The sequence below is a fragment of the Pelodiscus sinensis genome, chromosome 13, assembly GCF_052426305.1.
Source record: "Pelodiscus sinensis isolate ZL-2025 chromosome 13, ASM5242630v1, whole genome shotgun sequence".
NCBI classification, from domain to species: domain Eukaryota; kingdom Metazoa; phylum Chordata; order Testudines; family Trionychidae; genus Pelodiscus; species Pelodiscus sinensis.
The window spans coordinates 33,942,849-33,967,843 of NC_143064.1; the positions used below are offsets into that span (position 1 = coordinate 33,942,849).

The 24,995-nt window shown below is 44.6% G+C and overlaps 1 protein-coding gene across 1 annotated transcript in view; it reads left to right on the forward strand.

The window, feature by feature from the left end:
• Positions 1 to 24,995, forward strand: part of LOC142831310 (connector enhancer of kinase suppressor of ras 2-like) — a 242,667-nt gene that overhangs the window by 140,147 nt on the left and 77,525 nt on the right. Inside the window, exon 7 of the mRNA XM_089781719.1 lies at positions 12,584 to 12,703. Coding sequence (XP_089637845.1) covers positions 12,584 to 12,703 — 120 coding nt within the window. The remainder of the gene's footprint in view (positions 1 to 12,583; positions 12,704 to 24,995) is intronic.

The window sequence follows — 24,995 nt, forward strand, 5'->3', positions numbered from 1 at the left end:
CAGCCCCCTGCCCAAGGCAGGACCAATCCCAACTAAATCAACCCAGCCAGGGCTTTGCCAAGCCAAGACTTAAAAACCTCTAGGGATGGAGATTTCACCACCCCCCTAGATAACCCAATCGAGTACTTAACGACCCTCCTAGTAAAATTGTTTTTCCTAATATCCAACTCATTGTAATTTGAGACCATTGCTCCTTGTTCTGCCATCTGTCACTACTGTGAACAGCCTTTCTCCAGCCTCTTTGGAACCCCCCTTCAGGAAGTTGAAGGCTGCTATCAAATCCCCCCTCACTCTTCTCTTCAGCAGGCTAAACAAACCCAAATCCCTCTGTCATAGGTCTCGCCTCATAGTCTCTCCTCATAGGTTATGTGCTCCACACCCCAAATCATTTTGGTTGCCCTCCGCTGGACCCTCTCCAATGCATCCACATCCTTTGTATAATGAGGAGGAGCGGGAGGGGGGCAGAACTAGACACAATAGTCCAGATGTGGCCTCACCAGAGCCAAATAAAGGGAAATAATCACTTCTCTAGATCTACTGGCAATGCTCCTTGTAATGCAACCTAATATGCCATTAGCCTTCTTGGCTACAAGGGCACACTGTTGACTCATATCCAACTTCTCATCCACTGTAATCCGCAGGTCCTTTTCTGCAGAACTGCTACTTAGCCAGTTGGTCCCCAGCCTGTAACAATGCTTGGGATTCTTCCATCCCAAGTGCAGGACTCTACACTTGTCCTTGTTGAACCTCATCAGATTTCTTTTAGCCCAATCCTCTAATCTATCTAGGTCATTCTGGACCATATCCCTGCCCTTCAACTTATCTACCTCTCCCCCTAGTTTAGTGTCATCTGCCAACTTGCTGAGGTGCAATCCATCCCCTCGTCCAGGTCATTAATAAAGATGTTGAACAAAACCAGTCCTAGAATTGATCCTTGGGGTACTCCGCTAGAAACTGACGGCCAGCGTGACATTGAGTCGTTGATCACTATCCATTGGGCCCCACCTTCCAGTCAGATTTCTATCCATTTTACCATCCATTCTATCCAGCTTACCAACCATTTATCCAATAAAAATGTCCTTAACTTGCTGGCAAAAATATTGTTGGAGACCATATCAAAAGCTTTGCTCCCTGCTTTTTGCTCTTATCCAGACCATAAAGTCAAGGTATATCACATCCATTGTCTTTCCCATGTCGACAGAGGTAATTACCTCATCATAGAAGCTAATTGGATTGGTCAGGCATGACTTGCCCTTGGTGAATGCATGTTGACTATTCCTGATCACTTTCCCCACTTCCAAGTGCTTCAAGATGGATTCCTTGAGGGTCTCCTCCATGATTTTTCTGAGGACTGAGGTGAGGCTGACCGGTCTGTAGTTCCCTGGATTGTCCTTCTTCCCTTTTTTAAAGATGGGCACTACATTTGCCTTTTTGCAATCATCTGGGATCTCTCCTGATCTCCACGGGTTTTCAGAGATATTGGCTAAAGGCTCTGGAATGACATTTGCCAACTCCCTCTTTCCATTCACAACATAGCTATATGGGATCTTTTCTGCTATTATGTGTATGCTCAGGTTCTCCTTTCTAATACTTTTCCAGAAGGTCAGTACATTTCCTGGTAAATAAGGTTTCTAGCAACATAACACCTATGTGAAGAGTGTCAGAGTTGGGAGCCCTCTCTGGGAACGTCTACACTGCACGACTGTTTTGAAATAAGCTATTCTGGAATAGTTATTTTGAAATATTGTATTTCAAAATGGCACATCTATACTGTAGGGAAGCCTTAAAATTACTGAGGCAGGCTTCCCTAATGCTATCTTGATTTAGAGCCCCAGGATCCATTGGGAAGGTATGACTTAGAATGGCCCTGATGAGGGGATATTTCCAAATAGCAGCAGTGGAGTGTCTACACAGGCCTTATTTTGAAATAGCTATTTTGGAAGAGGCATTATTCTTCCTAGAATGATGTTTACAGATTTCGGAATAAGCTGTCCATTATTTAGAAATTATTTCAAAATAACAGAATGGCTGTGTAGACGCTTGCATTGTGATTTCAAAATAACACTAGTTATCTCAAAATAACAGTGCAGTGTAGACGCACTCTCTCTGTCCTTCCTCAGAATTGTGGGTTCCCCCCAACCATAATGAAATGGTGGTACTGTAGACACACCCCTCATCCACTCCTGAAATAATTTCCTTCTACCACTAATCCCAGAAGATGTCACTCCCTGATTTTTGCTGTTATCCAGTTCATCTGAAAGAAATAGTTTGTCAATTAAGATCTACTTTAGAGAACAGTCCTTCAGTAAAACTTCTGTTGTATTTGTTCTAATACACAACTAGGTTAGGGGACAGAAAACTTCCCAGCACTCTTATATAAAGCTATACCCTGGGGGAGGGCAGAAGTTGGCAGTGCAAGAGGGAATTTCCAAGGAATGTAAAGTTAAGGAGTAATCTCCACCATTCAAACTTACAGCCTCATGGGCCAAAAGCAGCCTCATGGGCCATAGGGTCCAGTTCACAATTGAACAGTTTTGCAGGGTGGCAATCTTAACACTGCTATATATGGTCACAGAATTCTACAAGAATGAGGGTCTTCTGTTGGGTGAAGCAGACTTCAGCAGGTCAGTTCTACAAGCTGTAGCTCATTGTCAGCCCATCCAATAATTGAGATTTTATGGCAGGGTTAATGCTACAAAAATCCCATCACTAATACATTTATGGACCCATTCTCTGAAGTGAGAATTAGAAAATGTGTTTCACCAGCAAAATTTGTTATGGATAGAAAAATGGGTCCATAAATTCATCACACCATGTTTTTTTTTCTCCTGTGCAGTAGCTGCTCAATAATATTGTTTGGGTTTTTAAGGAAGAGATGGTGGATAACCATATTCTTACAGTTTATGGATAACCTTCGAGGTTATTTCGGTTGGGAAATTCTGCTTTTTAGTTGTTGGGCAGATTTTCTGCTATTGTTAAATATATGAAAGAGTGTTTCATTCAGATACAACAGCAGTTGTGAAAACAACTTTGTGGAGGGGCTCTTCAGTGGAGAGTTAGCCAAGTCAATCAAAATATCTGATTCTGCCTCTTGTAACAGTCTGTATGGAATCTGAACAACTGATCACTACTGAATTTATGGACCCATCCAACTATGCAGAATGAAAATATCCAGTCAGACAGATTTTCTCCTTCCTTTGTTATGGATTAGGCAGAGATAGCTGTAAAGGAAAGTCCTTTGGAATGCCCATTTTAAATAAATGTAAGTATGTCTGAATGAAGAGGTAGGTCAATCATATTGTAGTTTTCCCTGCAAAACCAACCAGTTTATCAAACAACCCACTGCTCTGCCTGGACTGCAAATATAAATACATTATTTAATTATCTATAAGCATAAGTGTATTTAAAAAACTGAAAGCCTTTAAGGTTTTAAATAAGTTATAATTGGTTTTGTATTTCAATAAATTAAATAAAAATTAAATTATTTAATAACTATATTTCTCTAGCTACATTTTTCCTTTTAAAAAACTTATAAAATTAATCTATAACTACAAAGAAAAATCTTGCAATGAAATAAAAAGTAAATTATATTATAGTCAATGAATATTTGTTTTGTCAACGAAAAACATTCAACAAAAATCCCACTGCTTTTAAGTCAAAGTCAAAGTTACAATGGACTATCAGCATGAGGTTATTGCAGTGCATGAGAACTGAAAAATGATTTTGATAAACTAAGACTTTGTTGGGAAAGCTTTTTTTCAGGGAAGTGAAAAAATACCCCTGATGAACATAAGTTTCACCAATAAGAGAGTAGGTGTCGACAGCAACTTGCCAGTGTGTAAGTGTCTCTTACCAATGATTTAATTATGTTGGTGGGTCAACTCTTTCCTACCAGCATAGAGTGACCACATAGAAGCCATTACAATGGTGCAGCTGTGCTGCTATAAGGTTCATAGTGTAGACCTAGCTTAAGGGCTTTACAGTATTTTTTTCTTAGTTTAGATTAACCTCTTGTGGGCCTGGCATCTGGATCGAGGTTCAGCTCTGCCCTGAGGCTCCATCCTCACTTTACCATGGCCCTGTCCACTATGTGGCGTGGGGAAACTCAAAACTGTTCTCATGGGGGAAAACAAAATTAAGATATAAATAAGAAATATGTATTGTTTTGTTCATCACTTTTAGAATTTCAAGAGCAATTTCTCTGGCTATTCTTTATTTGGGATCTTAACTAAAAAAAATACTAACCACTTTAATCTGTGAGAATACCTTTCCCACTCATATGACAGGCATGTTTCTTTGAAAGTGCTAAAACAGGAACTATTTTCTTTTATTTCATTGTATTTTATTTATTGTTGGTGGAGTTGGTAGTTAAGGATTACCTAACACTTTCTGTTGTAAGACCTTTCCAATTTTCCAAACTTTAGCCACATTGCCCATGCCAGGAGCTTGGCTCACACTGATTTGCTTCAACTGTTTTTGAGAACAGATCCAGGTTATATTTTGTCCATTTAAAAAAAATCCTTACCTCTATTTGAGAAGCTAAAGCACATATCCTCTGCCTGAGAGTTGCAATTTTGTTGAGAGAGCATCCTACTTTCAGAGATGGACCTTTTGTTGGTTTTTTTAAATCTTCCCAAATGTAGTCAAGTTATAGGTCTATAGAAAAAAAATCACAGTTGGCACATGATCAATAGAGGCTTGTTAGAGCTTAACAACAAAATTCTCTAAAGGGACCACCTGTCAGCCTGGAGCTCCAGGCTCTGAGAAAGCCTTTCCCTGCATTAAATTGCTTTTCCTGGCTATCAGAGGCCATTGTGGCATTAGGCACAAGAACTGAAGGCAGGGAATCAGTCTCTCATGCCCTCAGTGCTCCTCATGATGCTGCCAAATCAATGTGGAGGAAAAGAAGGAAGCCACTTTACTGAAATGCAAGGGATGAAGGGGACAGAGATACGTACAGGGTTACCAGATGACTTCAAAAAAATACCGGACACACTTGATCTCAAATGGGAGGTGGGAACTGGGGGGCTCATGTATATTAATGAGTTCAGAAAATCATTAGGTAAGTTCATAGATCCATTATAAGTTAATAGCAAAGGTGGTCCAGGACATAACCATATGCTCCCAGTGTCCCTACATTTCCAATTTTCGGAAGCACCTGGCACTGGCCACTGTCAGAGACAGGATACTGGGCTAGATGGACCAAGTATTGCTATTTTACATTATTATGTCCATAGTATTTTTCCCACAGAACCCCTGCCTCATTCATTGCACAAGAAGGATTACAGTTGCAATCATCATTTATAATGTCATCATACCAATAAGAGAGATGGGGTAATGATATAACTACTGCACCCTCTTTCCCCCCTTCTCCCAGGTCACAACTCCCTCTCAGACCCTGCGCCCCCTCCTACATCCCTCCAAGCAAAATAGTCGAGGTACTGAAAGCCATATACTTTATTAGTTTATTAATACACTAGAAGACTTACCAGGGTGAGGACAGGGTACAGAGACCTCTCTCCTGCACTCCTTGTGCCTGGTCTGTATTATATCAAAATATACAAAAGATATATCCTTAATTCATATATTTGTAAGTTCTCAAGCAGTATTTGTCTTACTTTGCCTATCTGTAAATTTCAGTTATCACTGGAAATATTTTTCTCGATTTGTGTGTGTCATGAAATCAGCGTTTCCCAATAAAAATCTAGTCCTGCCAAGCGTAGAGTCATGGGTGTCTGGTCTGTAAGGCAAAACGAGGCACAGCCTATCTAAAGCTGGGGCTGTGCAGACCCCACCTCTCCCCTCCCTAACTCCAATGGCCACATGGGTTGCTGTGGAATGTTAGTGGGGCTCAGGCAGGTTCCAGGGCAGCTGGGAAGGCAGAGCAGCAGGGAGCCTCCTCAGCAGCCTGCCCCTGAACCTGCAGGGCACAGACACAAGACTCCAATTACAGCCACAAGCAGTGTTCCCTCTAAGCTGCGTGGCAGCCCAGCTTCACAGGTGATTCCTCAGCCCTGCCCAGGCAGAGGCTCAGGGCTCCATGCACTGAGCTAGCTGTCTGACGGGGCGGGGTTGATTAATCACCTGTGGAGCTTTGGTCAGAAGGCAGCCTGCAATTGCATTCATGTCACTGGGGGGATTTCTAGCCCTGCTCTGCTTTTTTCTTCTGCTCAGCCTCCTCCCTGCTTGGCCCCTCACCCCATCCAGCTCCCTTTCCCTGCACCTTGGCCCAGGGTAGGCAAAGTGGGCTTCTTCCTTGTGACCCCCCCCTTTTCATTTGCACTCTCCCTGTCAGTTGGCTCCTCCCTTTGCTAGTGCGTGGAACGAGGTGTACAAATAGATCGGAATGGCTACATAGTTCGAACTATCTAGCCCGTGCCGTGTGTAGCCGCGTGGCACGGCGTTCGAACAAGCCGGCTTTTAAAAATGGCGGAGCCGGCTTTATGCTAATGAAGCCCGGGAAATTCAAATCCCGGGCTTCATTAGCAAGTTCGGTATGCATACATTACCCCCCTAGTTCGACATACCCTGAGTAAGTGCCGCATGGTCATCAAGTGTGCATTTGGCCTTTTAAAGGGGAGGCTCCTGCTTGGACCTCAGCAACACAATATCCCATTCTGTTTGCAAGGATTAGGAGATGGTAACCACTTTTAATGTGAACGAGAAGAATCATATGTATTCCCAGGGATTGGATGGTAGCCTGGGGCAGGTAGGTGGAGGGAGAGAGGAGTTCGGGTGCTAGAGGAACCTCAGACAGACTCCCTGTCTGTATGCTGGATGGGCTGCTTCATATGCCTCTGCTCCAGCACAGGGAGGGAGTGAGGAGACTTCATTTGCTTCCCCTGCCTTTAACAAAATTTCTCAGCTCCTATTGGCTGGAAACTGGCCAAAGGGAATTGAGGAATTTTGCTAGCGAGTGGGGACAGCATGTGAAGCTTTCTCCTCCCTGCCCAGACTGCATAGCAACTAGCAGTATGCTGTTTAAAGTGGCTGCAGCTGCTCTCTAGTAAACATGCTGGTAAAGCGACCGTGGGCCAGATCCGGTGGCTTGGCATGCCACATCTGATCCGCTAGCCACCTTTTGCCCATCCTGATCTGGGTCTTTCTTTTTTAGCATATTACTAGTAATGAAGGTTCTGCATACCAAATTATGTCTTTGGTAATATCTGTTCATCTCCGACCATCAGTGGATTTGCTTCGGCATAATTTCCTGGAACTTTAAATAATTCTATTGATTTCAGGTGAAAAGGAATTTAACCAACTCAGGCTATACTGTTTGTGTTGGCGTGGGCTAACAGAACTGAAAAAACAGTAAAAACTAAAATCAGTATATTTCATATTAATCCAATTAATACACCCAGGTGTAATCCAGGACTTATGAAGTCAATGGTTAAGATTTCACCCACAGTGAGTAGGCTCATTTGAAAGAGAATAACATTCTTACCCAATTACTCTTTAGAGTAAAATCATGCAATAATACATGCACAGAAGCTGCGTACCATAGGCATTTGTGTCTCTATATGGAGACATTTGCTTTCTTTAATTTGATTAATGTAAACAAGGAGTTGATTGAGTCTAAAGTTGATATGGAATTTTTGAGAAGTTGGGACAAACATGAAATGGGAGTTCTCTAGTATTTAAACAAGACATGATCCATATCTCAGAATTATCATATATATAAAAATAGTGACATACACATAAATATTCAATTATTCAGATTCTGTTTTCTGTTGATTGCAGACCATTTGAACTTCATTGCTGTACTTTATTACTTCACTAGATTTCTTGGATGAAAGTATAGCCCCCAAAATATTATGTTTTAAAAACACGCCTCCAGCAGACTGAGAAGTAAGCAAACTTCATTCTTTACCAATGGTGTGGAAGTTTAGTAAAACTCAAAGGTGTCAGCTGAAATTCTTGGAGTTTTCTGCTTCATTTAAAAATGAAACACAAAGCAAAGTTTGGGTTGGAAACCAACCCCAACAAAAACAAAATAAACTAACTATGAAATCAGTCGTATATGAACTGAATGTGTAGCTCATTATGCTTAGATGCTAATCATAAAATCATGGGTGCTCTGAATTAGGGAAGAGGACTGAGTCAACCATATTCAGATTGTGTTTTGATAAACTCAATTTATTTACTTGGCTACAGATTTTTAACCTGCCCACATGGTATTTTTTTACACGTTGTGTTTGTTGCATGGCTCAATATGGTGGATGGAGTGTGTGGGAATGAGGATCGTGGCTCTGTTTCATCTTTCTTACACTTCTGTCTTGTTCATACAAAGAAAAATAGAAAATTAAGACAAGGGAGAAGGGAATTTGGAATCCAAAAGCTCACCTGAAAGTGCTTTAAAAATAAAAATGTACACATGAAAAAGGAGAGGGAATAACCTCAAAACAGCACTTCAAAGTTGTGTAAGTGCTTTTATTTTTATTTTTGGAAAGCAGCCCAGAGAGGAAGAGAGGTATATTTACAAACAGAAGAGAGGGAGAAACTTTTAAAATGCTAAGGCTTGATCAGTTCAATGGCTGGTTGTGAGTGCATAATGGAAAAAGAAGGATTACAGAAGACGAACTTTGGAGCAGCATCTTGGAGACCTGCATTCATAGAATAACCCCGAAGGCCAAGTTTTCTCATCTTTAAGTAAATGCTCAAGGAAATGCTATTACCTGGACAGAAGCCAGGGTATCAATTTTTAATACCAGACCAAGACACATACTGATACCAAATACCTATTACTTTTCAAGAAGAACAGCATTGCGCAAGAGGGTTCTTCTTGCGCAAGAAGGGGCAATGTAGACGCTACTTCTTGCGCAAGAGCCTCTTCTGAAAAAAATGGTGGTTCATTAGGTATTCAAATGAGGTTCAGCGATATTCCACGCTTACCCTCATTTGCATATTACTTGTAGACATAGCCTAGGTGTGTGGGTTACACTGCCAGACCATTTGTTGCTTTTTTCTGAAATGGGGTTAGTACTTTCCACAATCACAATAGCTCATTCGTGGATGTTTTGTGATGCTTGGATATAATGTGATACAAGAACATAGAATCATTGGTTATTGTTATTTGTAATAGTAACATAGAGGTAGCCGTGTTAGTCTGATCTTGGTAAAACAAAAAAAAGCTGTAATGTAGCACTTTAAAGACTAGCAAGATAGTTTATTAGCTTTTGTGGGGTCCAGGATAATAAACTATCTTGTTAGTCTTTGAAGTGCTACATGACTGCTTTTTTTGTTTTACATATTATTTGTAAGGTAGTTTTGAAAGGTGACCCTTTAGAAATGACAATATTGCAGCAAACTTGAGAAATCTTGTTCCTCTCTATTTGCCTGTAATCTCTACTTGTTTTATCTAAAGCATGCCATAATAGATGTGTGTACAGTTTGTATTATGGATAGTGCCAGACAGAGCACTGTTTGCTCTCTCGTGATCTCCTGGGTGTTCTCACATGACAAGTCCCATCCTTTTCAGTCCCATCTTTTGCATCATTTATTATGGGCATCTGGCCTCTTTGATGTCTGGTGAGCTACTTTAGAGTGGCTAGGTATTTCTTGTTTTATTTATTGCTCTTTAACATTTTTCCCAATGTTCAAATTCTCCATTGATTGATTCTGAGCTCATTTTTCTAGCATGTATTCAGTTCTAACATTTGTTTAGTGAAAAAAATCTAGTAAGTAGTGGTCAAGAGGAAATCTTATGTAGATCTCAAAACAATGCAAGAGATTTCATGAGAATTACATCCAATATCCTGTCTACATATGTGGCATAAAAGGAAATGTTAAGGGCTAGTAGTGGCCTCAGTTCCAAACGGGGGTACTGCAGCAATGACATGTCAGGGTGTCACATAGACACATGGCTCATTTGGCCATACTTTTAGATCTCAAGAAAGGGAAGTGATTTGATTATTTTTTATTCTATAAACAAGCCACATATACAGATGTAAAATTATCTGAACACATTTAGGCTGCGTCTAGGCTGGCAAGTTTTTCCGCAAAAGCACTTGCTTTTGCAGAAAAACTTGCCAGCTGTCTACACTAGCCACTTGAATTTGTGCAAGAACACTGACGACCTAATGAAAGATTGTCAGTGTTCTTGCGCAAATACTATGATGCTCCCATTCGGGAAAAAGCCCTCTTGCACAAATGTATTTGTGCAAGAGGGCCAGTGTAGACAGCTAAAAAGTGTTTTGTGCTAAAAAGCCCCGATGGTGAAAATGGCGATCGGGGCTTTCTTGCTCAAAACCGCATCTAGATTAGCACGGACGCTTTTCCGCAAAAAGTGCTTTTGCGCAAAAGCGTCCGTGCCAATCTAGATGCTCTTTTCCGCAAATGCTTTTAACTGAAAAACTTTTCCGTTAAAAGCATTTGCAGAAAATCATGCCAGTCTAGACACAGCCTTAATGTGTAACGTATATTACAAATGTTTGGTTGAGTAAATAATGCCTATATTCCCTCTTTGAGGCCCTGACCCAAAGCCAACTTAAAAATGCTTCTTCTTCAGTGACAATTTGCTAGAGGCTCAAATGCATGGTCAATAGGGAACTTCATGAATACATGTGATTTTGCACATATTTCAGATGGATGATCCAAATGCAACATCCAGTACTCCAGAGCTTTACCCTGGTTTCTAAATGAATACATATTAAGGGCTTTTGAACATTGCTTATATATTTAGAAAATGGAGTTGTTCACTGCAACAACTTTGCGTCTTCTACTTAAATATGCAGCATCAAACAGGATAGTAGAATTCAACCTGTATTTGAAAACACATGACGAATAACTTTCCTTTAGGGATTTCACCACCTTTTAATGTAAATTACAGTGTGGTCCTGGAAAGAAAATATAAGCATACAACAGAATTCCCACCAGAGGAATATTCTGAATTACATCTAAATAAATGACTGCAAATTAGGTACACATTTTTAGACACACTGGCTGTGTCTAGACTGCATCCCTTTTCCGTAAAAGGGATGCAAATTAGACACATCACAATTGCAAATGAAGTGAGGATTTAAATCCCCCCCGCTTCATTTGCATAAACATAGCTGCCGCTTTTTTCCAGCTCAGAGCTTTGCCGGAAAAAAGCGCCAGTCTAGACCGGGATCTTTCAGAAAATAAAGCCTTTTCCGAAAGATCCCTTATTCCTCTTAAGATTCCTCTTAAAAAAAGGAATAAGGGATCTTTCAGAAAAGGCTTTATTTTCCGAAAGATCCCCGTCTAGACTGGCGCTTTTTTCCGGCAAAGCTCCACGCCAGAAAAAAAGCGGCAGCCATGTTTATGCAAATGAAACGGGGATTTAAATCCCCCCCGCTTCATTTGCAATTGCGATGTGTCTAATTTGCATCCCTTTTACGGAAAAGGGATGCAGTCTAGACACAGCCACTATGTCTGAGGCTAGGTTTACACTATAGCTTTTTCCAATTGCTTTTCCAGAAGAGGTTTTTCCGCCATTTGGCTGAATCTAGACGCGTCCAAATGGTGGGAAAAAAACTCCTCTTTCGGCGGAGCCCTTATCCCTCATAGAACGAGGTGGAACTCATAGAACGAGTGCTTCCTGAAAGAGTGTATTTGCTCTTTCACAAAAAAAAGCAGAAGAGTAAACACATTCCTTGGACACGTCACAGTTTTTCCAGGATACCTCCAGTATCCTGGAAAAACCCTGCACCGTAGACGTATGCTGAAAGAAAAATTTAGAAAACATGAAAAAACATGAGAAGAAATCCCTTATTTGGGAAACTTCCCTTGGGTTCTGTTTCCTGATGACATTTTGTTTGGCTTGGGACAAACAACTTCATCTTTTTATCTCATTTCCCTCATCTTCCCCACCTCACTGGAGTGCTGTGAGGATTATTTCGTATTTGAAAAGTTCTTTCATATCCTTCATTGGAAGGCAGTATATCATTCTTATTTTGTTTACATGATTTAGAATGAAATCTTCATTAGAGATTCATGAGACTAGAGAAAAGAATGCAGGACCCATGAATTTTACCTGTCAGTGTAGTTTTTAGGGAAGAAAAGACTTCACTATATTTTTTGTATTGTGGAATTATACCTTAAATAAATATATGGCTTGATAAATTACACTTATTTGTTGGCCAAAAATAATTATGATAAAAAATAGTAAAGTAACTGCTATTTGCATGTTTTGCACATATTTGCATATTTTGCTTTAATTCAGTGTGTTTAATAATGCCACGTATGGCAACACATAAAATCAAGTTTATCAGACATGTTTGCTAGGGATGGTAGCTTGAATGAATAATGTAGTTCAAAAGCACACTCTTAGATTATTAACTGAGAAGAAGTTAGCTTTGAGCTGTTGTGCTATAGATTCATGAACACTAGTTATGGCATTGATAGTATTTTTATTTTCCTTGCCCTTCTTGTAGTTGGCTTTGTGATAAATATAGACCTTCAGCTTTGAGTTCTCATAAGAGGAAGAACTAAAATATAATGCTGATCAAATATATGTAAATAGATGAAAGATAAACAATATTGCACTTGAAATGTTTTTTAATACCATCAGTTTATTACTTTAACATAAGTGCTTATGATTGTCTTTGTTTGCTTTTTCTAGTGTAAAACTCTGTCTGGAATCTGTGACCACATTATCTCTCTCTCATCTGACTCCCTGGTGTCTCAGTCAGCACATCTTGAAGTAGTTCACCTTACTAGTATTCTGCCCAGTGAGGGCTTGGTAAGTAAAAATCTACAGTATTTAATGCACCAGACATTGGCAATAATTTTTGATGGGGAGGTGGGGGGAGAGCACTTCAAGAATTTTCCACTATATTAACAGAGGAGGTGCAGGGTCTGGGGTGGAGGATGGGTGCAGAAGGGAGCTTGGGGTAAGGGATTAGGGTATGGGATCTGGCAGGGAGATTGGGTAAAGGAGGGGATTGTGACGTGTGGCAGTGAACTGGAATACAGGAGGGGACTGTAACCTGGGGCATGAATGCAGGACGGGGGCAGGGATTTGGGCTGTGACCAGGGATAGTGGATTGGGATGCAAGGTCTGGGAGGGGGTTATGACTTGAAGAGGAGTGTAGGAGGGGAGTGTAGGAAGATGTATGGGGGCTGGAGCAGGATTGCAGAAGCTTTGAGTTACATGGGGTAGGGCAACAGAAGGGGGGCAGAGAGTTGGGGAAAGAAAGGGGAGGGAAGGGCTGGGGTGCTAGAGGTAGGCTTTGGCTGGGAGACTTTAACTGGGTGGCTCCTAGCCAGCAGCCCAGCAAGTTCCTTAACCAAGGTCCCTGCCTTCCATGCTCTGTACTGCTCATAGCAGCTACAAGGGCCATGTTTAAGAACATAAGAACATAAGAACGGCTGTACTGGGTCAGACCAAAGGTCCATCTAGCCCAGTAACCTGTCTGCCGACAGTGGCCAGCACCAGGTGCCCCAGAGAGGGTGGACCGAAGACAATGATCAAGCGATTTGTCTCCTGCCATCCCTCTCCAGCCTCTGACAGACAGAGGCCAAGGACACCATTTTATCACCTGGATAATAGCCTTTTATGGACCTAACCTCCATGAAATTATCGAGCTTCTCTTTAAACTCTATTATAGTCCTAGCCTTCACAGCCTCCTCTGGCAAGGAGTTCCAAAGGTTGACTACACGCTGTGTGAAGAAGAACTTTCTTTTATTAGTTTTAAACCTGCTACCCATTAATTTCATTTGGTGTCCTCTAGTTCTTCTATTATGGGAACTAATAAATAACTTTTCTTTATCGGCCCTCTCCACACCACTCATGATTTTATATACCTCTATCATATCCCCCCTCAGTCTCCTCTTTTCTAAACTGAAAAGTCCCAGTCACTTTAACCTCTCATCATATGGGACCCGTTCCAAACCACTGATAATTTTAGTTGCCCTTTTCTGAACCTTTCCAAGGCCAAAATATCTTTTTTGAGGTGAGGAGACCACATCTGAACACAGTATTCAATATGTGGGCGTACCATAGTTTTATACAGGGGCAGTAAGATATTCTGGGTCTTATTTTCTATCCCTTTCCTAATAATTCCTAGCATCCTATTTGACTTTTTGACCGCCGCTGCACACTGTGTGGAAGTTTTCAGAGAACTGTCCATGATAACTCCAAGATCTCTTTCCTGATTTGTTGTAGCCAAATTAGCCCCCATCATACTGTATGTATAGTTGGGGTTATTTTTCCCGATGTGCATTACTTTACACTTATCCACATTAAATTTCATTTGCCATTTTGTTGCCCAATCACTCAGTTTGGTGAGATCTTCTTGGAGTCCCTCACAGTCTGCTTCTGTCTTGACTATCCTAAACAGTTTGGTATCATCTTCAAACTTTACTACCTCACTGCTTACCCCTTTCTCCAGATCATTTATGAATAAGTTGAAAAGGATTGGTCCCAGAACTGACCCTTGGGGTACACCACTAGTTACCCCTCTCCAATCGGAAAATTTACCATTTATTCCTACCCTTTGTTTCCGTTCTTTTAACCAGTTCTCAATCCAAGAAAGGACCGTCCCTCTTATCCCATGGCCATTTAATTTACACAAGAGCCTTTGGTGAGGGACCTTGTCAAAAGCTTTCTGAAAATCCAAGTATACTATATCTACTGGATCCCCCTTGTCCGCATGTTTGTTAACCCCTTCAAAGAACTCTAAGGGTATGTCTACACTACAAAGTTAGTTCGAACTAACGGACGTTAGTTCGAACTAACTTTAATAGGTGCTACACTAGCGCTCCGCTAGTTCGAATTTGAATCGAACTAGCGGAGCGCTTAGTTCGAACTAGGTAAACCTCATTTTACGAGGACTAACGCCTAGTTCGAACTAGCTAGTTCGAACTAAGGGCTGTGTAGCCCTTTAGTTCGAACTAGTGGGAGGCTAGCCCTCCCCAGGTTTCCCTGGTGGCCACTCTGGCCAACACCAGGGAAACTCTATGCCCCCCTCCCGGCCCCGGACCCCTTAAAGGGGCACGGGCTGGCTACGGTGCCCGTGCCAGGTGAAAGCCTGCCAGCACCCAGCTAGCAGACCCTGCACCTGGCACGGCACAGAGCCACCCACCCGATGCCCCCCAGCCCTCCCCCTCTTGCCGGGACCAGGCTGGCGGCTCCCGGGAGTTTGCCCTGGACCGCAAGAGGCGGGCACCTTCCTGGGCTAGTGCGGACATCGTGGACCTCGTCCACGATCTCCGCACTAGGCACAGGAAAGTGGCCGTCTAGGGCAGGAGAGCTGCCAGCCTGGCCACCCAGGACCAGGTGTGCATGAAAATCAAGGGGGTCCACTGAGACCCCCGACACTGAGCCCTGAGCTTACAATGGCTGTCCTGGGTCAGACCAAAGGTCCATCTAGCCCAGTAGCCTGTCTGCCGACAGCGGCCAACCCTAGGGACCCTGGAGGGGATGGACCGAAGACAATGACCAAGCCATTTGTCTCGTGCCATCCCTCTCCAGCCTTCCACAAACTTTGGGCAGGGACACCACTCCTACCCTCTGGCTAATAGGACTCCATGGCCCCAACCTCCATGACTTTATCTCACTTCCCTTTAAACTCTGTTCTAGTTCTAGCCTTCACAGCCTCCTGCAGCAAGGAGTTCCACAGGTTAACTCTTTGCTTTGTCAAGAAGAACAGCTTTCTCTTACTAGTTTGAAGCCTGCTACCCATTCCTTTCCTTTGGTGTACTCTAGTCCTTCTTTATGGGAACTCAGGAAGAACTTTTCTGAATGCACCCTCTCCACCCAACCCCTTCTTTTAGAGACCTCTATCCTGTCCCCTCTCCGTCTCCTCTTTTCTAAGCTGAACAGTCCCAGTCTCTGTAGCCTTTCTTCATCTGGGACCTGTTCCCAACCCCTGATCATGTTAGTTGCCCTCCCCTCTCCCAGCCTTTCTCTTCCCCTCTCCCACCTCCTTTTCCCACTCTCCCCCAGTTTTGTTCAATAAAGACAGAGTCAATGTTGGAAGAAACGTTATCTTTATTTTGTACATCAATAAGAAGGGGGGCTAGGGAAGGGTAAGTGGAAGGAGGTGAGGGAGGAATGGGGTACGAGCCCCCGATGGGGAGGACTGGGCTGGCTCTGCAGGCTTCTGGGGGTGGAAGCTCTCCTGCAGCCCCCCAATTACTCCCTCTCCCCAGATGGCAGCCTGCGGCAAGTGCAGCCGGGCTGATGGCCGAGTGGTGTGATGTGCCCAGTGTGGGCACTCAGGGCACTCCAAGCCAGAACTTCTTTGCAAGCGGGGCACCCCTTAGAACTGTGTGTCCGGGGTGGGGGTCGGGACCCTTTAAGCGCAGCCCTCGGCTAGCCTGAGACAGCATCTCCATGATCTAAGTCCTCCTTTTATGCCCTGCCGGCACTGCTTCCGGCCATCCTTAAGCCCTGTCCAGAGTCCACTCAATGTGGACTTACTAGTTCGAACTAGCAAAACGCTAGTTCGAACTAGTTTTTAGTTCTAGATGCGTTAGTTCGAACTAGCTTAGTTCGAATTAACTAATTCGAACTAAGTTAGTTCGAACTAGCGCTGTAGTGTAGACGTACCCTAATAGATTAGTAAGACAGGATTTCCCTTTACAGAAACCATGTTGAGTTTTGTCCAACAAATTATGTTCTTCTACATGCTTCACAATTTTATTCTTTACTACTGTTTCTACTAATTTGCCCGGTACTGAAGTTAAATTTACCGGTCTGTAATTGCCAGGATCGCCTTTTTAAATATTGGTGTCACCTTGGCTACCTTCCAGTCATTAGGTACGGAAGCCGATTTAAAGGATAGGTTACAAACCACGGATAATAACTCAGCAATTTCCCATTTGAGTTCTTTTAGAACCCTTGGATGAATGCCATCCGGTCCCGGAGATTTGTTAACATTAAGTTTTTCTATTTGTTCCAAAACCTCCTCTAATGACACTTCAATCCGGGACAGTTCCTCAGATTCATCACCCACAAAGGACGGTGCAGATTCAGGAATCTCCCCAACGTCCTCAGCCGTGAAGACTTGAAGCAAAGAAAACATTTAGTTTCTCCGCAATGGCTTTATGTCCTTGATTGCTCCTTTTATAGCTCGATCATCTAGGGGACCCACAGGTTTTTTAGCAGGCTTCCTGCTTCTAATGTACTTAAAAACATTTTGTTATTTCTTTTTGAGTTTTTGGCTAGCTGTTCCTCAAAATCTTTTTTTGCTTTTCTTATTACATTTTTACACTTGATTTGACAGTGTTCTTTTCTATTTATCTCACTAGGATTGGACTTCCACTTCTTAAAAGATACCTTTTTGTCCCTCACTGCTTCTTTTACATGGTGGTTAAGCCATGGTGACTCTTGTTTAGGTCTCTTGCTATGTTTTTTAATTTGGGGTATACATTTAAGTTGGGCCTCTATTATGGTGTCTTTAAAAAGTTTCCATGCAGCTTTCAGGGATTTGGCTCTAGTCACTGTGCCTTTTAATTTCTGTTTAACTAACCTTCTCATTTTTGTGTAATTCCCCTTTTTTAAATTAAATGCCATGGTGCTGGACTGCTGAGGTGTTCTTCCCACCACAGGAATGTTGAATGTTATTATATTATGGTCACTATTCCCAAGCGGTCCTGTAACGGTTATATCCTAGACCTGATCCTGCACTCCACTGAGGACTAAATCGAGAATTGCCTCTCCCCTTGTGGGTTCCTGCACCAGCTGCTCCAAGAAGCAGTCATTTAAGCCATTGAGAAATTTTATCTCTGCTTCTCTTCCTGAGGTGACATGTATCCAGTCAATATGGGGGTATTTAAAATCCCCCATTATTATAGAGTTCTTTATTTTGGTAGCCTCTCTAATCTCCCTTAGCATTTCAATGTCAGTATCGCTGTCCTGGTCAGGTGGTCGGTAATATATCCCTACTGCTAATTTCTTATTATTGGAGCATGGAATTACTATCCATAGCGATTCTATTGAACATGTTGATTCACTTAATATTTTTATTTCGTTTGATTTTACATTATCTTTCACATACAGTGCCACTCCACCACCCACCCGGCCTGCTCTATCCTTTCTATATATTTTATATCCCGATATGATTGTGTCCCACAGATTTTCCTCATTCCACCAGGTTTCAGTGATGCCTATTATGTCAATCTCCTCATTTAATACGAAGTACTCTAGTTCACCCATCTTATTAGTCAGACTCCTAGCATTTGTGTACAAGCACTTTAAAAATTTGCCACTGCTTATTTGTCTGCCCTTCCCTGATGCATTGGATTTCTTTGTATGCGGTTGTTTGTCTGCTCTGGCCCATGGTTTGCCCTCTCCCCTCCTCTCTTTCTGACTACAGCTTAGAGAATCTCTATCCAGGGATTCTCCTCTAAGAGAAGTCTCCTTCCGATTTACGTGCATCTCCGCAACAATCGGCTTTCCCCCATCTCTTAGTTTAAAAACTGCTCTACGGCCTTTTTAATGTTTAGTGCCAGCAGTCTGGTTCCACCCTGGTTTAGGCCTTCCTGTATAGGCTCCCCCTCTCCCAAAAGTGTCCCCAGTTCCTAATAAATCTAAATCCCTCTTCCCTACACCATCATCTCATCCACGCATTGAGACTCTGAAGCTCTGCCTGCCTACCTGGCCCTGCACGTGGAACTGGAAGCATTTCCGAGAATGCCACCATAGAGATCCTGGATTTCAGTCTCTTTCCTAGCAGCCTAAATTTGGCCTCCAGGACATCTCTCCTACCCTTCCCTATGTCATTGGTACCTACATGTACCACAACCACCGATTCCTCCCCAGCACTACACATAAGTCTGTCTAGATGCCTCAAGAGATCCGCAACCTTCGCACCAGGCAGGCAAGTGAACATACGGTTCTCCCGGTCATCACAAACCCAACTATCTATGTTTCTAATGATCGAATCACCCACTACTAACACCTGCCTCTTCCTAACTGGCATTCCCTCTCCCTCAGAGGTATCCTCAGTGTGAGAGGATACCGCAACATCCTCTGGGAGGAGGGTCCCAACTACGGAATGGTTTCCCTCTGCTCCCATTGAATGCTCTGTTCCCTTGAGACTTTCATCCTCCTTAAGAGCACTGTGGCTCAGACTGGAGGTGGGACAGTACTACAGTGTCCTGGAAAGTCTCATCAACATAGCTCTCTACGGGTATGTCTACACTACAAAGTTAGTTCGAACTAACGGATGTTAGTTCGAACTAACTTTCATAGGCGCTACACTAGCGCTCCGTTAGTTCGAACTTAATTCGAACTAACGGAGCGCTTAGTTTGAACTAGGTAAACCTCATTCCACAAGGATTAAGCCTAGTTCGAACTTACTAGTTCGAATTAAGGGCTGTGTAGCCCCTTAATTCGAACTAGTGGGAGGCTAGCCCTCCCCAGGTTTCCCTGGTGGCCACTCTGGCCAACACCAGGGAAACTCGTCTGCCCCCCTCCCGGCCCCGGCCCCGGCCCCGGACCCGTTAAAGGGGCATGGGCTGGCTACGGTGCCTGTGCCAGGTGCAAGCCTGCCAGCACCCAGCCAGCAGACCCTGCACCTGGCACGGATCGAGCCAGCCACCCAATGCCCCCCAGCCCTCCCCCTCTTCCCGGGACCAGGCTGGCGGTTCACAGGAGCTTGCCCGGGACCGCAAGAGGCAGGCACCCGCCTGGGCTAGTGCGGACATCGTGGACCTTGGCCATGACCTCCGCACTAGGCACAGGAAAGTGGCCGGCTAGGGCAGGAGAGCTGCCAGCCTGGCCACCCAGGAGCAGGTGTGTATGAAAATCAAGGGGGTTCACTGAGACCCCTGACCCTGAGCCCTGAGCTTACAATGGCCGTCCTGGGTCAGACCAAAGGTCCATCTAGCCCAGTAGTCCTCCTCTGATGCCCTGCCAGCACTGCTTCCGGCCATCCTTAAGCCCGGTTCAGGATCCACTTAATGTGGACATGCTAGTTCGAATTAGCAAAACGCTAATTCGAACTAGTTTTTAGTTCTAGACGCATTAGTTCGAATTAGCTTAGTTCGAATTAACTAATTCGAACTAAGTTAGTTCGAATTAGCGCTGTAGTGTAGACGTACCCTACCTCCCTTAGCTCCTCCAAAGCTCCTGCAAACACTGTGATCCCAGGCGATAAGTGGGAAGGGGCAATTCACATGCTACCTGTCCTACAAACAAGCAGCTGTTATTGGCAGGAAACTATCCAATGGGAGTTATTGGGGGTGGGAACAGTGTGAGAAGCCTCTGCCCCTTCCCCCGGATTCTCAGCAGTCACAGAAATACATGGCCCTTCAGCTGGCTTTCCTGAGTGCCAAGCAGGTAGGGATCAGGCTGAGGCTCTTGCGGACTGGATCCAGCCTGCATATTTTGCCCAGTCTTGGGCTACATAGAAATTCTCATCCTCTGGAAGGGCATTTGAAGCAGATGGATATGCGTTAGGAGGATACATATTCCTGCAGATTGTTTAATTGTTTGAAAATCCTTTCTGTTTCTACTGTTAAGATTAAACAATACTTTTCTTTCAGAAAGCTGCCTGGTCACTGTGACCTCTAGTTAATTCAGTTTCCTAAGGGAAGATTTACATGTGCCAAGCTCAGTCAGACCTGTTGAGTAGATGCTGAGGCTATAATCCAAGGCCTAGTCTAAAAGCAGGCAAATCACAGGCTTTTCAGCCCCCCGGCCTCAGGACAGGTGAAGGCTAGAGGCCTAACACTTGAGGGGCATGCACTCAGAGACTGGAAAGGGGTCAAAAGTGCAGCTAGACCACAACAATTACAATGCCAAAAAATTGCAAAGCCTCGATATAGAAGATACTTTATATTGCAATAGTGAATTATTGGGAAGGGGATCATACTAGATAAAGAAACACTGACAGCAATTTGAGACCACTCAGTAGACCTTTTATTGGCTGACTTAAGGGTCAGATAGCTTGTCTGACTGCATCGCTTGCACAAGAAGGCTGCTCATGAACCGCATGGGTCCAAGTTCATGGCCTATCTACAGGAATGATCAGGAGAGACCCATACAGTCTCAAGACAGGTGATTCTGCTCATTTGTTTAGACCACTCCAGTAGTTGGCTACCAGTTTGCAGGCTAAGCTGCCATTACCTTTTTTGTTAAATACTTATTTTATGTAGATCTGTTAATGCTACAAAATAGTCACTGAAATACTCTACTGTGGCTCCACTGTGAACAACTAGCTTTCTGTATCAAGATATTTATGCTTGGAACAGATCTTTTCTATAGCCCATAGGGCTAACCAATCTATCTACTGTATGTACATTATATATAATCTTTTAATTATTTCATAGGTTTCTATTAAAGCAGTTTGGCTGGAACACAAGGAACCTACAGGACACATCCTGTATGTTACGCTAAAGCAAAATTAGCATATTTATGTCTGGAACTTTTCTCCCAGACAATAAAGTCAACATAATCTGGGACCTTCTACCTAAATAAATAAATAGAGAGGATGGCATAAGGCACTTCCAAGTCTGCATCATCAAACTTAACAAGTACATCAAAAGGAAAGAACCGAAATAACCAGAAAAACCATCACCTGTGAAAATGATCTAATGTCATTAATATGTATGTATATGTCATCAATACATACAAATTTAGGAGCCTATGAAATAAGTGTGCCATAACATTTTTATGTGTAAGAAAAACAAGTTGGACTGTAGAAGGGCCCAAACACCTAAACCCCATAAAAAAGGGTGACCAGGCATTTGTTTAAATTAGGAAATGGTAAGCTTGTTTTTCTAATATAGTTTCTAAGGGTATGTCTACACTACAAAGTTAATTCGAACTAACAGCTGTTAGTTTGAATTAACTTTCATAGCATCTATACATGCAAAGCGCTAGTTTGAACTTAATTCGAACTAGCGGAGTGCTTACTTCGAACTAGGTAAACCTCATTCTATGAGGACTAACGCCTAGGTCGAATTAAGTAGTTCAAATTAAGGGCTGTGTAGCCACTTAATTCGAACTAGTTAGAGGCTAGCCCTTCCCAGCTTGCCCTGGTGGCCACTCTGAGCACAACCAGGGAAACTCTTCTGCCCCCCCTCCCAGCCACAGAGCCCTTAAAGTGCTTGTACCAGTTGTAAGCCTCCCAGAACCCAGCCAGAAGACCCTGCACCTGGCATGACATTAGCCAGACACCTGCTGCCACCCAGCCTTCCACCTCTTCCCAGGACCAGGCTGGCGGCTTCCATGAGCCTGCCCGGAGCCACAAAAGGCGGGCATCCGCCTGGTCTAGTGCGGAGATTGTGGACCTCATCGAGTTTTGGGGGGAGTCCTCCAACATCCATGATCTCTGCACTAGCCACACGAACGTGGCCATCTACAACCGCATGGCTGACAGCCTGGCCACCAGAGGCCACATGTGGACTCGGGAGCAGGTCCTCACTCCTCCTCCAACCCCTGCTCCCCCTCCTGCTTCCTCTGCACCCCCCGTCCCTCCTGCCCCACCCTCCACACCCACTCCCCCCGACGCACCCGCACCCGCAGTGCTGTGAGATGGGAGAGCCAGCAGGACCCCCAACCCTGAGCTTTCCCTTCCCTTCCTCCCCTTCCACTCCCTTCCAGCTCCCTCCTCCCAGGCTTCCCCGTCCCATCTCCCACCCTCATTCCTCCCTTCCCCCACCCCAGTTATGTAAAATAAAAAGAGATTTTTGTTGGCAAAACAGGTGTCTTTATTTGACATTAGGAAGGGGGGTTAGGGAGGGGAAAGGGTAAGGAGGTGAGGGTGGAAGAAGGCCCAAATGGGGCATGCAGGGAGAGTTCAGTCCTCCTCCTCCACCTGGAAGCTCTCCCGCAGGGCTTTCCGGATCCGGACGGCCCCCCGCTGGTCTTCCCAGACGGTGGCAGTGTGGGGCTGCACGTACTGGCCAGCCATGCAGTCAGCCTCAGCCATCCAGGCTGGCAGGAAAGCTTCCCCCTTCTATTCGCATAAATTGCACAGCACACAACATGCTGCCACCACGGGAGGGATATTGTGCTCGGCGAGGTCGAGGCAGGTGAGGAGGCACCTAAATCGTGCTTTCAGTCGGCGAAAGGCCTCCTCGACCATGATCCAGGCCCGGGTGAGCCTGGCATTGAAGGCCTGCCGAGAGGGGTTGAGGTGCCCCATGTAGGGCTTCATCAGCCAGGGCTGTAGGGTGTAGGCTGCATCCCCCACCAGGCAGACGGGCATGTCCATGTCCCCGACCCTGATGTGGCGGTCGGGGAAGAAGGTCCCAGCCTGCAGCCTCTGGCACACGGAGGAGTTGCGGAACACCCTGGCGTCATGTGCCTTGCCGGACCAGCCCACATTAATGTCTGTAAACTGGCCCCGGTGGTCACACACGGCCTGCAGAAGGAAAGAGAAGTACCCCTTGTGGTTGATATACTGGAAGGCCTGGTGTTCCGGGGCACGGATGGGGATGTGCATCCCACCGATTGCCCCCCCGCAGTTGGGGAAGCCAAGGGCGCCGAACCCCCAGATGACGGCATCTAGGTCGGTGAGGCAGACTACCCTGCGGAGCAGCACCCGGTTGATGGCCTTGACCACCTGCAGAGAGACACAGCAAACCGTGAATCACTGGGGCACCTGGGTGGCTGGGAGTGTTCGTTCCCTGGCAGTGCCCCGCACCCCACTCTCGGAAGCAACCCCCGCGGGCGGCGTGTAGTACGGCAGGGACAGACCGAACCCTCCCGTGCAGGGCACTTTTGCCTCCTCCCCCCCTCGTTTTCCCTGGGGCGGCCCATCCCCTCCTTGCAGCCCCCTCCCCCCGGCCCAGTGGCCAGTGGGTGCCATACCTGCATGAGCACTGCTCCGACGATGGATCTCCCCACTCCAAACTGGTTCCCGACGGATCGATAGCTGTCCGGCGTGGAGACCTTCCACAGGGCAATAGCCACATGCTTCTGGAGGGGTATGGCGGGCCTCATGTAAGTGTCCCATCACTGCAGAGCAGGGGCGAGCCAGTCGCAGAGCTCCAGAAAGGTGTTCTTCTTCATCCTGAAGCTCTGGGTCCACTGTTGGTCTCCCCAGCGCTCCAGGATGATGCGATCCCACCAGTCGCTGCGAGTGTCCAGATGCCAGATGAGGCGGGGCACGCTGGCATCTGGGCACTGCTGCCGCTCCTCCATAATTCCTGGGGAGGCCAGGGGGAGAGGCAGGTGGCTGACGTGCACCAGATGGTGCATGGCAGCCTCCACCCATTGCTGGCAGGCTTGCAGCAGCCAGTCCAAAAACTGGAGCAGCATGCCCAGGGTGAGCTCTGGCTCTATGGTGCCAACTGAGGTAGCGTCCCCAATGGGAAGCACCGACACAGGCAGGCGGAGAGAAAAACGCTTTGCTGTCCCTCGGAGAGGTAGGCAAGCAAGCGGAAAAGCTGAGAACCAGCTGTCCAGGGGGGGGTCCCTTTAAGCACGAGCCTCAGATATCCTCAGACAGCAGCCACACAAAGCAACTACTGACCTGATGCCCTGCCGGAACCAGTTTCAGCTGCCCTTAAATGCGACCCAGTGTCCAATCAGCGTGGACACACTGGTTCAAATTAGCAAAACGTTAATTTGAATTAGTTTTTAAGTCTAGATGCACTAATTCGAATTAGCTTAGTTCGAATTAACTAATTTGAATTAAATTAGTTTGAATTAGTGCTGTAGTGTAGATATACCCTAAGTCTCTAAGCATTGTAGTCTGTTAGTCTTAATTTTAAGTTTTAAGACAGATAAATGAACTAAGTTAGCATTAATAGCTATTAGCTTAGGTCTTTCTTTTAGCACCTTCCACTTAATAATTAAGAAACCCAAACCTGAACTCTGTTATCAAGAAAAGGTGCAATATTATCAAGAAAAGGTGCAATTATATTAACCAAAGCTTTACAAATACAAACCATAGGTATCTTTAAAATAATAGTACTGCATTTAATTACTATGTAACTCCTATTACATGTACCCCAAATACAAGTTTTTAAATTGTATTTGTCTCAGTGTAAGTGGCTTGTCATGCCCCCATATTCTGTGTAGCTTAATTCAGGAACAAACCGTTATCTTCTAATCAAGCACTTACTGTTTA